This window comes from Emys orbicularis, chromosome 4, assembly GCF_028017835.1.
Source record: "Emys orbicularis isolate rEmyOrb1 chromosome 4, rEmyOrb1.hap1, whole genome shotgun sequence".
NCBI lineage: Eukaryota > Metazoa > Chordata > Testudines > Emydidae > Emys > Emys orbicularis.
In genome coordinates, this window is record NC_088686.1 from 156,068,246 (window position 1) to 156,084,792 (window position 16,547).

A 16,547-nucleotide genomic window follows, 5' to 3' on the forward strand; every position below is an offset into this window, starting at 1 on the left:
ATCGAGGTGGCTATATCTCCAGCGAGTGTAAATCATCTTTGCTCCACTGAAATGAATTGTGCTCCAGCTCCAGTTCATGTAAGCTAGCATCACTACATTGCAATCAATGGGGCCAGATCCCCAGCAGGTGAAAATCAGCATTAGCTCCATTGGCGCTAATGGGTGAGACCCCCAGCTTTAGTAAATAGGTGGAGCTCTACTGAAGGCATTGGATCAGAACCATAACTGGTCAAAATTGGTGTCATTCCATTGAAGCCAGTGGAGCTTCATACATTTATACAAGAAGAGGATCTGGCCCTTATGCTCATAGGATTTCCCAAAGCACATAAATGACATAGGGGCTCAAACCCCTGATTGGGGCAGTGGTCTGGCTCTTTGGCGGATAATGTCTTTAACTTGTAACCTGGTGTAGATATGTAACCCACACACCTCCTGGGTGTGGTGTTCTGTCCCATCTGGTGGCCCTGAGACCACTTAGAGAGAGATTAATGAGTGTGCCCTACAGCCTTAATTAAGAGCCATGTGGCTTTTAGCTCATGTGGTAGAGGCTCATGCACTAAGCTGCAGAGGTCCTAGGTTCGATCCTGCCCGCCAACGACCGGGATCCCCATCCACAGGGGCAAGTGTGAATTGTCTTATGTTCACAGCTTCCTAATCATAACCCTGCAGAGTGTGGGGAAGTTCTGGGGGCAGACTCTTGTTCCATGACTGAACTAACCTGTAGAAGCTACCAGTTCCCCTCTGTCTCAGAAACATAGGGATTAGCAGACAGGATCAGACACAAGGTTTATCTAGTCCAATAGCCTGTCTATGGCAGTGGCTTATACCATATGCTTCTAAGGAAAGTGTAAGAACCTCACAGTAGGCAGATGTGGGAGAATCTGCCCCCAACATTAGGTCTCCTCCTAATCTCCAATAGTTAGAGATTAGTTTAAACCTTCAAGCATGAGATTTAATCTCTCTCCCAAAAATATTTTCTTTAATTATAACTCTTGATATTCTGCATATGCATATAAATATCCTATCCCTTTTTGAACCTCACTAAATTCTTGACCACAATTACTTCTTGTGGCAATGAGTTCCCTAGAATAATCATACATTTTGTGAAAATTGACTTCCTTGTCTTGATTTTGAATTTCCTAACTTTTAATTTGATTGATTTTTCTCCTGTTCTTGTGTTATGAGACCGGAGAAGAGATGTTCTTGATCTACCTTCTATAGACAATTCAGTCTCCACCAATTGGAGAATGAAAACAATGGTATATTAGGCAATGGTCTGTTTCCTTCTTGGCATTTTGTCAGCGGCCCATGCAGTGGTTATTCTGACGTTGTTTAATCAGTTCTCCCTAAGAATCATCTGCATTGTCAACTTTGTCCATAACCCTCCCTGACTTTTTATAGGTCCATATCTGAGTCTGCACTGGAATCAGAGTGAATTTCACATGATCTATGAGTTTTATGGAAATATTTTCCACATACCAGGCCCTGAGTTCTCTCTCTGATCCCACATGATTGAGATGTGCTGTTCTCTGCAGTCCTGGCCTCCTTAAAATTCTGTAACGGTAGTGCTGGAATGGAGATTCTGTGATCTTAGCACACTGGGAGTTGAGCACAGTCTAACGAGAGAGAATATAAAATGTATGGGCCTGTATATTTAACTGCGTCCTCTATTGAGATGCAATTTCAGAATAGCTCAGGTATTTGTATGATTTCAGCATCCTTTTACCTACAGAGGGCACCCAACCTAAAGCACTAATGGTAACTGCAATTCACCTTTAAATCAAGTATAAGAGGCCTGTGATTTACAAACAGAATTTCTTGAGGTCTGGCCTTACTGATTACAACAAAACTGCAGACACCCTCTCAGTAGAATGCTGGAAGTGTGCTACTCCCATAATAACCCAGTGGTCGGTGGATTGAAACCAGGGTCAGCTAGCCCTGGCCTGTTTCTTATTTATGGGTATAAAATGGCCATGAATAAAGTTAGTCTGGAAAGTGGAAGAAGGTTTCTAACCATCAGAGGAGTGAGGTTCAGGAACAAACTCCCTCTAGAGCTAGTGGAGTTATACAACCTAACTAGATTTAAAGTGGAACTGAATAAGTTTATGAATGGGATTTTATCATGTTGCTGCCTGCAACAGCAGTAGACTGGACTCAATGACCTGGGGAGGGGGGGTCACTTCCTGTCTTATGTTCCTATTGGGATTGCCAATATTAACGAGCCCGCATTATGCACAATCATTTTTGGTGCAATCAGAGAAATCAGGATGGTGACACAGAGAACTTGCCCCTCTCTCACAGCTGTTTATTGATTTTTAAAAAAAAAAATCAATAATGATATTTATTGAGAAAATATCTTCCTGTATATCATCCTTCTAATGGCGTCCTTCACCTCCTTGTTTCTCAGGCTGTAGATCAGGGGGTTCAGCATAGGGAACACAGATGATGTTGTCTTGGTCCAAGGTGTAGCCAGAACCAGGTCATAAATACATAAAATCAGAGTACTGTAGAAGGTAGTGACAGCTGTCAGGTGAGAGGCACAGGTACAGAAGGGTTTGAGTCTCCCTTAACAGAGTGGATCTTCAGGATGGTGTAGTAAGAAGATGGCCTGAAACATAAGGCCGTGTATCAGAGGCCTGGTGTGAGGCCTGAGCTAAAGTAATCAAAACTTTGCAGATATAAAGCAAAGCCAAGCTGTGAGCAAGAGGCAGGCCTCGTTCACAGAATCTGGCAAGAACAGGGCTGATATTGCAGAAACACACATGCTTCAGTAGTGGTAGGCACAAGAATATATACGCCAACACATTCCAGAAAGATGGCACCAGAACACCTTGATACCAAACACATTCCCCAGAGATAACAGGAGCACGCTGACCCATCTTAAGGATAAGGTCAGGATGATATCATGATGGATAGAGATGTTTTAATCAAACCAACATGTACAAGGTAATGGGCAGCCCTTGGACCCGTCAATGGGTGGCACCTTAATACGTCAGAGGGTGTCACTCTGATATGTCAGGGGCAATACGTAACTTGTTTGTATTGGTGTATAAAGTTGTATCTCAGAGGGAGTGTCTTTGGCCAGCCTAGGGAACAGTGGAAAGTCCTGCCACTGACTGAGCTGCGTCCATTGTCACGAGCAAACATGTCTTACTCTCCATCCAGGCGCTATTACCGGGCTTTGTTGACAGTAAACCTGGCCGGGTGCCTTCGCTGAAAATCGAATCTGTGGATTTATTGGGCTGTTTAATTGAGGTCTGCTATCTCTGCTATCTTCACAGAGCTAGGACCGCACACTGAAAGAACACACACCCAGCCAACATCTGACCACAGATGGCTACGAGGATGTACATATAAGAGACTAGAACAGCTAGGATAGTAATCATGACAAATATAGTCGACAAGGTGAAATGAATAACATCTGTGTGGTGTATGTCAGAGCAGGACAGGTTAAGGATGGGGAGGGATGTCACAGAAGAAATGATTGCTGACACTGGGGTGACAGAAAGACAAGCTGAATATAGAAATTGTTCGGGCAGTTGAATTCACAAAGACACAACAACTATCAGTGCACAGTTTCCTGGACATGATGACCCTCTAGAGCAGTGGGTTACAGATGACTGTAAAGCGGTCAGAGGCCATGGTGGCCAGAAGGCATCATTCATTGGTCGCAAAGACACAGACAAAGAAAAATTGCACAGCGCATTCAGTGAATGAAATGATTCTATTACTCTCTGCTACAGAACTCATGCGCATCCTAGGTGCAATGACAGAGGAATAACCAATATCTACAATGGACAGATTACAGAGGAAGAAGCACCTAGGGGTGTGAAGATGGGAGTCAATCCTGATGAAAACAATCATCGCAAGATTCCCTACCAGGATGATAATATAGCTTGGTAGGAACAACATGAAGAGTGGGACCTGCAGCTCTGGGTGGTCCATGAATCCCAGAAAAATCAACTGTGTCACCATGGTATGAGGGGGGAAAAATCTAAATTTGCAAGTAAACAGGAGCCAAAAAGGGACCATGTGTGGATTCCTTGCAATAACTCTGACTGCTCCTGTGAAATAGTGTGTCTTGGGGAATGTACTATGGGTTATGCACACACTTCCCCCTGGAGCTAGTGCACGGTCTCCGCACAGAAACACAGCACACTGTGCACTGTTTTGCATTCAATTAAATACATGCAGAGATTCCGTCACAATATGAGAGACTGTCCAAATCTGAATCGTTCCCATGCCAGAAATGTCCCTTAGGGCACAGGCCTTTGCCATCCCTGTCTCCCCCGCACACCCTCTCTGTTGTTAATCGGATTAGTTTGGAAAGGAGGGAAATCATCTCTTGTAAATGTATAGACAATAACGAATGGTATAGGATGTTTTCATTTACACTGGTTTTCTCTTCCGGCTTCCAACAATGTCAGTGGGAGTTGATGGCACTTGGCACCACTGAAACTCAGAGCAAGGGTCCTACGAAGGATCTGTGTCCCACACTGTGAATCCCCAGCAGAAAGATGTTGCAGGGATAGTATGTACCTGTAGAGACATTCATGTCACTGAATGTCTTTTTTCTTCCTGAAGGCTAGATATTAAATGGAAAGATCTGCTCAACTTTATAGAGTCACTGGCATCAAAGGGCAATAATACATTTAGGTAACCATAAGTGCTAGCTAACATAAGGACCGTAACAGGTTCTAAAAATAGGGTTTTTTTCTGATTGGGTATATCTATGCACCATTCCAAGGTGTGATTTCAGCTTGGGTATTCCTCAATCCCTATGGCAGTGGGTACAGAGTAGACATGGGTAGGAAAAAGATTTCCCATCCCCTGAACATTTTCAAGATTTCAAAATATTTTCCCATTCTATATTGGGATGAAACCTGGTCTTCTGGAAAAACTTCACAGAAAATGAGAGATAGAGAAGCCCAACCCATGAATAGCCAGTAGCCCAGTGAAAAGAATAGGAGTACTTGTGGCACCTTAGAGACTAACAAATTTATTAGCCAGTAGCCCAGTGGTTACGGCACTCATCTAGGATAAGGGATAAACTGGTGGATTTTCAACAGCTCCAGGGAGACCAGCTGACCGTCGCTAATGTGACTTGGTCCTCCAACTAAGCCCCAGATACCACCACTAAAAATGCCACCAAGCAATTGCCTGGTGGGTCAGGATGACTTGACCACCACAGAAAAGGTTGGGGGAGAAAGGATGCTGGGGAGAATGTAGTAACATTTATAGAAAGGGGTGCATCAGTTTGTCATCATCCAAGTCCAAAGAGGATGGAGCTTGGCTGTTTTCAGTAGTAGCAGATGACAGAACAAGGGGCAATGGTCTCAAGTTGCAGTGGGGGAGGTCTAGGTTGGATATTAGGAAACATTATTTCACTAGGAGGGTGGTGAAGCACTGGAATGGGTAACCTAGGGAGGTGGTGGAATCCCCATCCTTAGAGGTTTTTACGGCCTGGCTTGACAAAGCCCTGGCTGGGATGATTTAGTTGGGGTTCAAGCAGGGGGGATGGACTCGCTGATCTCCTGAGGTCTCTTCCAACCCCAATCTTCTATGATTCTATGTCCATCATCTGTAGCGCCATTCCCCATAGCGCTCTTCCCTCTAGGAAAACCCACACTTTCTTGTGGACGCTGGTCCTGAGGCCATGCCCAACACTCCCCAAACTCAATATTCCCCCCTCAGGTGATCACAACTCCTTCTTCCCCTTTTGAGAGCTGTTTTATTTTCCCCTCCTTAGCATTGCTTCAGTCTACTTAGGTATTGCCTCTACTCCTAACTCTTCTGGACTGAGTTAGGTCTGGCTTATATAGTCCCCAGACTCCTTCTACTCACAACAGCCACTGGAAGGAGTAGATAATTAGAGTCAGCTGCTTGGCTTCTATTTTTTTGTTTGTTTTGTTCCCCCATGTGGTTCATACTGTCACATGAGGGAGACTCAGATTCAAGACCCCGTTCCAAATCAGGCACTTGGACCTGGGTCTCACGTCCCAGATCAGGCTTACAACCACTCGGCTATCGAGATAGACTTTCTCTCTCAATGAATCCTTTATTATTCATACAAAGTGGAACAGCTCCAACAGGAGAGACTGAGAGACTGAGATGCACCATAGAATAGAAAACAGGGCAGACATTAGGGCACTCACCTGTCATATTGGCAATATAAATCTATTTCCCTGCTCTTAATTAGGCAGAGAAGGGACTTGAATATGGGTCTCCCACATCCCAGGTGAGTGCCCTGATAGCTGGGATTTTGCTATTTTGGGGGTTGCTCTCTCTATGGCTCTGGAGTTTAACCAGAAATTCCATCCTGAACCTGAGAAATGTTTAATCAAAACTGAGACATTCCAACTAAAACATTTCGATTTGGCAAATCCATATTTTTGGTGGAAAATCCATTTTATTAAAAAGCTCCCAGCCGGCTTGAGTGCAGAGAATGGACAGGGCCCAATTGTGAGCAGCTGTTCAGGATTTTGTTTTAGCCTCATCATTCAATGTGTGGGCCCAGGTGTGACAGGGGCTGGGCAAGAGCTGGTCACTCAGCCCCTTGTCACGCCAGCTCCCATTAAGGGAAGCAAATTGGAGCTGGCTAGAAAAACCTGCACCTAATTGGTGAATGGGAGACAGTTACCCACCCAATTAGCCTGGGGCTATAGAAAAGGCTGGGAGGAAGGAAGCCAAAAGTGGGGGAGGCCAAGGGAGTGGTGGTAGAGATAGTGCAGTGCTCCTAGGTGTAGACATGAGAACCCAAGCTGTGTATGGCAAAAAGGTGGTGGGAACAGAACCTGTAAGTGAATGACACCAGTGGTTACTGAACCTCAGGGTTTCTGAGTGACTTGTCAGCCCAGCAGGTACCAAGAGGGCTGTGCTATACCAGGTCTTATTTAAACTATTCTAACCCTGCTCTGAAAACAGAATTTATAATTTGCTTGTGTGCTTTTTCTATGGTGTTTATCACTATAGTGTCTGAATTTATTTTCAAATACCCCTGTGAGGTAGGGAACTCAAGCACAGAGAAATTAAGATCAAAACTTGCTGCTAATTTTGGGTGCCTAATTGGAGACCCTGCAACAGCCCAGATCTGGAATTGCTGGGAAAATCCTGCTCAGCCCCCAGAATCCCTGGGATGTTGCCTCCCCAGGGCAGATGGAATCTTGAGGGGATTAAACTGGGAAGCTCTAGCAAATCTTCATTGATCCTGTGTGCACAGCCATTTTTCAAATAGTCAAATTTGGGCTGATTTTCATGGGAATTGCATAAGGCACTGCCCTATCAAATTGCAAGTCACTGCTGCAAAGCTGGGGGTCACCAGAGCTTCTCAGAGGAAAAGGCATCAGCTATATATATATGGGCAAAACAATGTCTTTTTTCCCCCTAGCTTCAGTCTCAGAAATGGCAAACCAAGCTGAAATTTTCCAAATAAATACATTTCAATCTGAGGCAGGCAGCAGCCTTTTAAGTCAGGTCAATACACCGACATGAAACATTTCAATTTTGGAATGTCCAAGTGTTTCATGTTGATCAAAAATTTCAAACAAAACATTTTGACATTTCCAAAAGGACATTTTTCAGAATTTCCATTCTGTTCAAAATGTTAATATTTTAACTTTTTTGCCTTGATTTGGGATGCAGACACATGTTGAAAAATCAGTTTTTCCTATGGCATGGAAATGCTGAATTTCACTCAGCTCTACCCTGTAGCATAGCCTCCGTTGCATCAGGGTAAAGGTGTTTTATTCTAGGCTAATGCTAGGGAGAAAGCACTCGTGCAATCTGATAGGGAGCTTTGGGGTGCAATGGCTAGTCCATGATCCCTGCTAAAGGGCCTGGTGATGCAAAGATTGGGGGTTCACCTGAATCAAGACTTTCAAAATTTCCTTTATGGCCTGTGTTACACAGGACGTCAGACTAGCTGGTTACAATGGTCCTCTCTGGCCTATAATGTATGGACCTATTCCAGTATATGGCACCTTTATATTGGTATAACATCATCAACACTGATGCTTATACCAGTATAATTATTATCAGTAGACAAACTCATCCCTAGCAGATATAGCAAGACCTGTAAATCTTTCGGCTGTAGGCCAGATCCAAGTGTTGGCACGTGGCAGAGATGAAACCTGTACTCCTAAATCTAATTGCCACTTTGGGCATCTCAATTCAGAACCAGGCCCCATTGCTATTCCTGAAATCCCCACTCAGCTGAGGCCAAACCCTATAGGTGCCTAAACTCACTTGGCACCTACATTTTTGCAGTAAAAGCTCCTTTGTGCCTGTTTCAGCCTTTGAGTATGCACACGGCTACTTCTTTCTGAGCATGGAGATGCTCGGCCCTTCCACCTCACAGGAGAAGAGATTTGACCACCTCTCCTGTGGGCACTCTAGCCGCTGAAGTATGGGATATTCTGGTGTGGTAGTCTCTCCTGTTGGAGCTGTTCTACTTTGGACTCTGTGATTTATTATCCCCAACCTCCAGGAGACATAAAAGACATTTTAACTATCTCTTCTGAGGTTCACGCTGCTTCAGGGATTTTGTCCCTAGTTGCCACCGATCCAAATAAGAATCACTTGTGTCAGCCACACACCATTCTACTGGGATCGGTGATAACACACCTCTTTCTCCACAGGTCGGCTTAATCCACTCAGCTCTGACAGAGTAGAAATAAATATTCTCTCGATCTTTTAGACGTTAAATTAGATTCCCTGTCATCAGCTTTTTGGATATTTTGACTTGCTATTTATTTTTGGCTTTTCTGCTTCAGAATAAAACACAGTGGAAAAAGGTACATGATGCTACAGGATTGCTTATGTTGACGGTATCTATTTGCAGAAAAACCAAATAGTGTAAGATAAATAGCAGACAGAGAAAACCATAAAATATAATCTCTTGTTTTCTTACGTCTTATTTTGCCATCTCATTTATTTAGTCTCAAATGTGTTCTTTTGTGTGATGAATTGTGGTGCTAGCTCAAAAATTCTAGAGCAGATCTGGTGCTGGAGTGACCATTTGAAGAACTGAAGTTCTCTATTTACACACAGAATGGGTACAGCATAAATTAAAGGCAACTCAAGAGTCCAGTCTACAATAGTACATCTCCTTCTGACAGTCTGCAGGGCAAGGCTGATGCACACCAGCAGGTAAGAGGACCAGACACAGAGTCCTCAGAAAACTTTCTGTCACACACCTGGTTGTGTGCCTGTTCTGGGGAGGAACATAATATTTCTGCCTCAGCTTAATATCACTTGTAAGTCAGTACTCTCGGTTCTGTCATTGACACTGGGGATCAAGCCCAGGACCTCGGGATCTAAAAAAATGAACTACCTGATTTAAAATGTCTGTTTGTGTTAGCTCTGTGTGGTCCAGCCTCTGGAGGGGGACAGAGAACTATGAACTATGAAGTGTGAGCTTAGGTTACACAATCAAGCACCTTTATCAGCTCTATATTTAATAATAATAAAAAGAATCCAGCATTTACTACTGGAGGAGCTAGTCGTGTTCCCTGTATTAGGTTACTGAGCACTTTCCATTCTAACAGCTTCTTGCATTCTTGTTTTCGAGAAGCTAAAACACCTCCATTGTTTGCAACAAGTTTTTGAAATTTAGTTGGGAGAAAGCCCTCAGACTTGAGAAGAGCATTTTTGGTTTTGTTGTTTTGTTTTTTCCCCATGAAATTCTATTCAGGTTTAGCTGAGTTATAGCTTTTGACAACCACTGTCACCCCTTTCTTGCTTCAGTTGTGAGCAAAATTTGAGCTTCCTGCCAGTATATTACCTGTATTCTAAACAGATGGGCCCGTGTTACCACCAAAAAAAGCAGCAGATGTTGACAATGTTGCACCTGGAATAGTGACTGCTTCTGGATCTGCTCAACCAGAGTTGATTGAGGCAGGAGAGAGCCACCTCTGCATTACATACATGGCCCAGTGGTTCATTCCCGTCTCTGAGGATTTTATATGGGCAGGCTCTCCCCTAGTTTCCCCAGAGGAAGAGAGAGGTAGAATACTGGGCCAGGCTCCCAGCAGATCCTACACATCTCCCCGGTCAGCTATAGGAAAACAGCCTGCTCTTGCAAAGGCCTGTAGCGCAAGTGGTAGAAGTCTGTAATGCACTGCAGGTGGTTACAGGTGCAAACCAAGAGGATGCAGAATGGAGGTGTTGTGACGGAATTGAGTTTTGCCTTTTTATAAACCCAGGAAATTACATATGCAAAACTATATTAACAGAACATCATTTAGATTGTCTACTCAGTCACCCAAAAGTTAGTCTGTTCTATACTCTGAATAAGGCAGGGATCCAGTGGTTCTAAGAAAAAACAGCATGTGATAATGTAATTAAAGACTATCATAATGCAAACACCCAAGAGGGCAGAATTAAGGTTGCATGGGCAACCACAAATCTGGCATTTCCTAATTTTCAATTGTGGAACTTTTCAACCTTAATAAAGTCTTTTGAGCAGGTTTTTTGTATGTTTTATTTTGGGGGGTGGGGGGAGGAGGGGTTGATTCATAGTATAAATATTAAGAACAGTTACATTAGGTATGACACAGACATTTGCAAGGGATGTAAACCCTCATGCTTCAGAGCACGAGGCAACCACTAATTGCCTGGATGTAGGGTGAAAATACCCCTATAGGCATGTTATTGAACAACTTCCTACTGCGAGGGCTTTGCCCCTTTATCTGAAGCACACAGCAAAGACTGCCAATGCATAGACAATACTCAATTAGATGCATCATTTGTCTGATCTGGTATGGAAATTCCTATGTTCCCTATATTTACTAAAAATAATTTCATTTCTTTTTACTCGTCTAGCACAGGTGTCAAGACAGAGGGAATATGCAGAATCTGGAGATCTGTGTTTTTCCAGTAACTAGGAAACTCCCAAATTATCTCCAACTCATTTTCTTTCTATCCTAAAGATTACAATCGGACATGAGATGCTTTGCTCCCATCCGCACACATCTCACATTGTGTTACCATGTCACTGGCTAGATTCTGATCTCAGTCACACAAGTGTGAATGTATAGTTCAGCTGAAGTCAATTGGTTAATGAGGAGTCAAACCAGTCCATATCTTCCTCCACCAAATACAAACCACAATGGAATTTACTGAGTGTACACCTACACCATGACGGGTAAGAAACGTCATTATTATTATCTTTTGAGCATTTCTTTGTGCATGTAGCAGTGAAATTCCATAGAAACATAACAGCCATACTGGGTCAGACCAAAGGTCTATCTAGCCCAGTATCCTGTCTTCCAACAGTGGCCAAAGCCAGGTGCCCCAAGCCAGGTGCCCCAGAAGGAATGAACAGAACAGGTAATCATCAAGTGATCCATCCCCTGTTGCCCATTCCCAGCTTCTGGCAAACAGAGGCTAGGGACACCATCCCTGCACATCCTGGCTAATAGCCATTGATAGACCTATCCTTCATGAATTTATCTAGTTCTTTTTTAAACCCTGCTATAGTCTTGGCCTTCACACCATCCTCTGGCAAGGAGTTCCACAGGTTAACTTAGTATTTATCCCTAGGAGATACATTTTCTCATTTCTAGGCTCTATGAATCTATGAGTCAAAAGTAATCATAGAATCAGTTACAGTCCACACCACCTACAAGTGTTATTACCTCTAGGAGGACTTGTAACAGGGAGGAAAAATAATGCACATGGTTACAAAGAATGTCTGTAAAATGTACACTGACTCCAATAGGACAGTGACACTTTAAGGCTACATAGACAGTGATACCAAACTTTTCCGCTAGGGCTGCCTCATATTAGGCCCTAAATCTATATTTAGGCACCTATATAAAAGGGGTACTGAGCATCTCTTGTGCCCTTTGAGGTCATTTAGATTAGGAAGAGAAAATCAATGACAATGAATAAACTCTATAGCAGGGGCCGGCAATCTGCGGCACACGTGCCAAAGGCGGCATGCGAGCTGATTTTTACTGGCACGCTGCTGCCAGCCGGGGTCCTGGCCGCCGGCCCCACTCAGCCCACTGTCTGCCTGGGTAAACGGAACCCCAGGCAGGCAGCAGGCTGAGCGGGGCCAGCGGCCGGGACCTGGTCTGGCAGGAGTCAGCAGACGGAACCCCAGACCGACAGCACGTGAGCCGCTGCCGGTCTGGGGTTCTATCCACCACCCCACTCAGCCCGTTGATGGTCTGGGGTTCCAACCGCTGGCCTCTTGCCAGCCGGGGTCCCGGCCGCCGCCCGCTCAGCCTGCTGCCTGCCTGGGGACACTGGAAAACTCAGCAAGGAAATACAAGGGCAAGGATCACACTAACCTGATAAGATCTGCATTTTAAGTTAATTTTAAATGAAGCTTCTTAAACATTTTAAAAACCTTATTTACTTTACAGACAACAATAATTCAGTTATATATTATAGACTTATAGAGCAAGACCTTCTAAAAACGTTAAAATGTATTACTGGCACGCGAAACCTTAAATTTCAGTGAATAAGTGAAGACTTGGCACACCATTTCTGAAAGGCTGCCGACCCCTGCACTATAGCATTGATTATTTGCATACATTGATAGGAGATTATTTGCCTCCCTTCTAAACTAAACACTCCCAATCTATATATCTCTTATTTTATAGATTTGACCCACTGGATGGTTTCATGCATATTAACACAGAGTAGGGTGACTAGAGGGCAAGTGTGAAAAATCGGGATGGGGATGGGGGGTAATAGGTGCCTATATAAGAAAAAGCCCCCAAAATCGGGACTGTCCCTATAAAATCGGGACATCTGGTCACCCTAACACAGAGTACACAATATTTCTGTCGCTGTAACATGTCCTATCTCTAATGGAAAGTTTGTGGGGAATACAAAGAGAACATTCCCTGGGAGTGTCCTTTGATGTATTTCAGCTGTATTATGTTTATACACTGTTTCCCAGGAACAATCACAGGGATTATGAGGGATCTGTATTCAGTACTTTATTGGCCAGTGATTAATTTTAATCTTTATTTTTTTTTCACCAGCAGAGGAGAGCGTTTCTGGAATAAATGGCAGAGAGAAACCACACCACGGTGACTGAGTTCATTTTCGTAGGATTCACAGATCATCCAGATCTACAGATCCCCCTCTTTATGTTGTTCCTAGTGATGTATGTGGTCAGCCTGATGGGGAATCTTGGGATGATAGCGTTAATCATGGTTGAAACCCGACTTCATACCCCCATGTACTTTTTCCTAAGCCAGATGTCCATTGTAGATATTGGATATTCCACGGCCATAGCTCCCAGGTTGCTAATGACCTTTGTAGCAGAGACTAGAACCATTCCTTTGATTGAGTGTGCGGCACAGCTATTCTTCGTCTGTTTCTTTGTGACCAATGAATGTTGCCTCCTGGCTGTGATTGCGTATGACCGCTTCAAAGCTATCTGTAATCCATTGCTATACAGAGCCATTATGTCCAAGAGACACTGTGTCCTGTTAGTGGCTGGTACATATGTATGTGGCTCTGTGAATTCAATTGTGCAAACTCTATTTATATTCAGTCTGTCCTTCTGCAGCTCCAATGTTGTCAACCATTTCTTCTGTGATGTGCCCCCCATGCTGAAGCTGTCCTGCTCTGACACCCACGTCACTGACCTTGTACTTTTCACTTTCTCTACTGTAATTGTCACGACTACTTTCCTGGGTGTCCTAATCTCCTACATGTGCATCTTTCTGGCCATTCTCAGGATCCGTTCTGCCAAGGGGAGATGCAAAACCTTTTCCACTTGCGCCTCCCACCTGACAGTCGTCACTATGTTTTATGGGACGCTGATATGTATATATTTAAGACCCAGTTCTAGCTACTTGATGGACCAAGACAAGGTTACCTCTGTGTTTTATGCCCTTGTGATCCCCATGTTGAACCCCCTGATCTACAGCCTGAGAAACAAGGAGGTAAATGATGCCTTTAAAAGGGTGATATACAGGAAGTTTTTTTCTTGGTCATTATAATCATTATATTTTAACCAATAAACAGTAGATGGAATAAGAGTGAGTTCTCTGTATCATTATCCTTATTTCTATGACTCAGCCACTCCATGTGATGTACAGAAAATCATATAATGGAACCCAGTCAAATACAATATTAGAAATTGCTGTTTTTAAGATCCATGAATGAGGGTCTGTGACACTATGCAGAATCAGCAAGATGCTCTGACATTTGGCTTAAAGGACAATTGCTGTTGCCTGTTATGTTTTAGGCCAGGTTGGAGTTCAGGTGAGAGGATGAGAAGATTGTATGTATCCTTCCTCGGTTCTGAAATTTCATCCAGTGGAGGGCACTGTTAAACATACCGAATAAAAGCAACCAGAACTGAGGTAACGATTATCAAAGCTCAGCTTAGGTCGATCGGTCATGTTATCAGAATGTGTAATGATAAATTCCCCAGAAAAGTCCTCTATGGTGAGCTTAGGGACTTAGTCTGAATAATGCAGAGTTGACCTTTATCATGCAGAGCTAGCCTGCACCAAATCAGAGCATCTTTTCTCACCTCTGCATCATGCCAACATTAAGAGGATGTTGTTTTACTCTTGAGTTCTCAACATAGGAGGTTGTTTCCAGTCATTACAACCAGCCTCCCTGTCTTCACGGTTAGATGGAAGGGGAGCATCCCAAAACTTAATAGGGTTCTCAAACCTTTTTTTTCTGTTTAACATGGGGTCACAGGCCAGAGAACCACTGGTTTTACTCATTGAAAACTGTTGCCGTTTTATGTAAGGCTTTTGTTTATTTATCTTCTCTCCAACCTATGAAAGAGTTTCTCTGGCAATCCTGAAATTACACCTCTACCCTGATATAACGCTGTCCTCGGGAGCCAAAAAATCTTACCGCGTTATAGGTGAAATTGCATTATATTGAACTTGCTTTGATCCATCGAAGCGTGCAGCCCTGCCCCCCTGGAGCACTGCTTTACCGCGTTATATCCAAATTCGTGTTCTATCGGGTCGCATTATATCGGGGTAGAGGTGTATATCAATGGTCTGCTTTCTTTGGCTTTCTTTGGACTTTGTAAACAGTGAGACAGGTTCGTCCCTGAAGTAACTTCCTTGTCTTGAGAGAATGATATGGGGACAGATCAAGAATGAATGTAGTCCAATCAATTTATAATGATGTACGAGTGTGATGTACTAGTACACAATATGAAGTACTAGTGTGATGCGGCTATCAATATTCATAGCACTAGCAAGCTTCCTACACATGGTGACATTTGAATATTCATACTGGATATGCTCTGGTTAGTCCAGGGAAGTTTTGTCTGAATCATCGATCACTTAAATCCTCTTCTTGTGCTCCTAGGAATACTGCTTATGATTTTTCCATATATGTACAAAATGGAATGAAGCTATAGTGCCAGAACATAAAAGGACTGCTATTTTCCTTTCAACGCTTCAATACCGGTACAGGATTGGAAACCCCATCGTGCAATCGACAACTGCCCATGAGCAAATACACGTTTTCAATGAGCAGTTAGACATCCAGTTCCCTGGACAACTCCCTGGAATGGGAGTTTGGTGCCTTTTGAATATCCCCACTTAAACTCCTGCAGTCTGAACCAATATTGACTGAAGTCAATCGGAGTCTTTTCATTGGCTTCAATGAGCTTGGGATCTGTTCCTTGTTGGGGGTGGTTGAAAATTTTCCATCTAAACTTTCTGTTGATGAGGGGAAAAAAGGAGTGGTTGCCTGGTAGTGGTATCTGGTCATCGGAAGAGGCTGATCATGAGGTCACCTGACAGAGAGTGAGATGTTTATAAAAGGGCAGAAGCTGCTCTATTTGGGCTCTACCTGGCCATGTTTCACCAGCTAGATCTGAGAGGAGCTGCATGTAGGAGCTAGATGAGGAGGTGGAGGAGCAGTCTGTCTGTACACAGATGGATACCCCAGGGGACTCCCAAGGAAAGGATGAGCTGGTGAGGTCCATTGAAGTTAGGATGTGTGTCCTTTTCTAAATGGGCTTGTGCTTTATTGGTGAAGTATTAGCTCTACAGTGTTAGATTCCAGTTTAGAGTGTCCCTCTCTGTGTTACATTCTTTACACATACTGTGTGGCCCTGTGGGAGAGTTCAGCTGTAACCCACAAGGCTCACACTGTTCGGTGGCATTCTAGGACAGAGAGTGTTTAAGCTACGGCAGAGTCTGAACAATCATCCCTGAGCCCAGGGACTAGGCAGCTAGATAGCAGGTTCTAGCTCTCCAGAAAGGGCGCTAGGCAGAGGGCCTGCACCCTGATTGTGTGCCTAGGAACCCCGAGACTGCAGCAGTGACTGGCTCCATTCAGTCTCTGGCAGCTTAAAACATCTGGGGATCCAAGCTGGGATTCCCCTCAACACAGCTGGTGGGTATCCAGCAAGGGGAGCTGAAGGGGGTCTGTGACAAATGCTCCCTTTCAATAGTGATCTTTGCAGCCTCTCAGTCATTCCTGAACCTGGGAAACTGAATTTCTAAGATTAACAGGCTTGGATTACATTTTTTTTTTTTTTTTGGAACAAGCCACAGAACACAGTTAAAACAAAGAAATCAGAGATATGACTC

At 43.7% G+C, this 16,547-nt stretch overlaps 1 protein-coding gene and 1 pseudogene across 2 annotated transcripts; one reads left to right on the forward strand and one right to left on the reverse strand.

Annotated features, from left to right (window-relative positions):
• Nucleotides 1-16,547, reverse strand: part of LOC135877972 (up-regulator of cell proliferation-like) — a 778,396-nt pseudogene that overhangs the window by 49,056 nt on the left and 712,793 nt on the right.
• LOC135877453 (olfactory receptor 5AR1-like) lies at nucleotides 6,219-13,967 on the forward strand. 2 transcript variants are annotated; one of them, XM_065402888.1, is made up of 2 exons: nucleotides 6,219-6,238; nucleotides 13,034-13,967. In XM_065402888.1, the coding sequence occupies exons 1-2, from the start codon at nucleotides 6,219-6,221 to the stop codon at nucleotides 13,965-13,967; spliced, it is 954 nt and encodes a 317-aa protein (XP_065258960.1). The 2 variants fall into 2 exon arrangements, with proteins under 2 accessions (XP_065258960.1, XP_065258961.1); XM_065402889.1 differs by lacking the exon at nucleotides 6,219-6,238 and having other exon boundaries at nucleotides 13,011-13,967.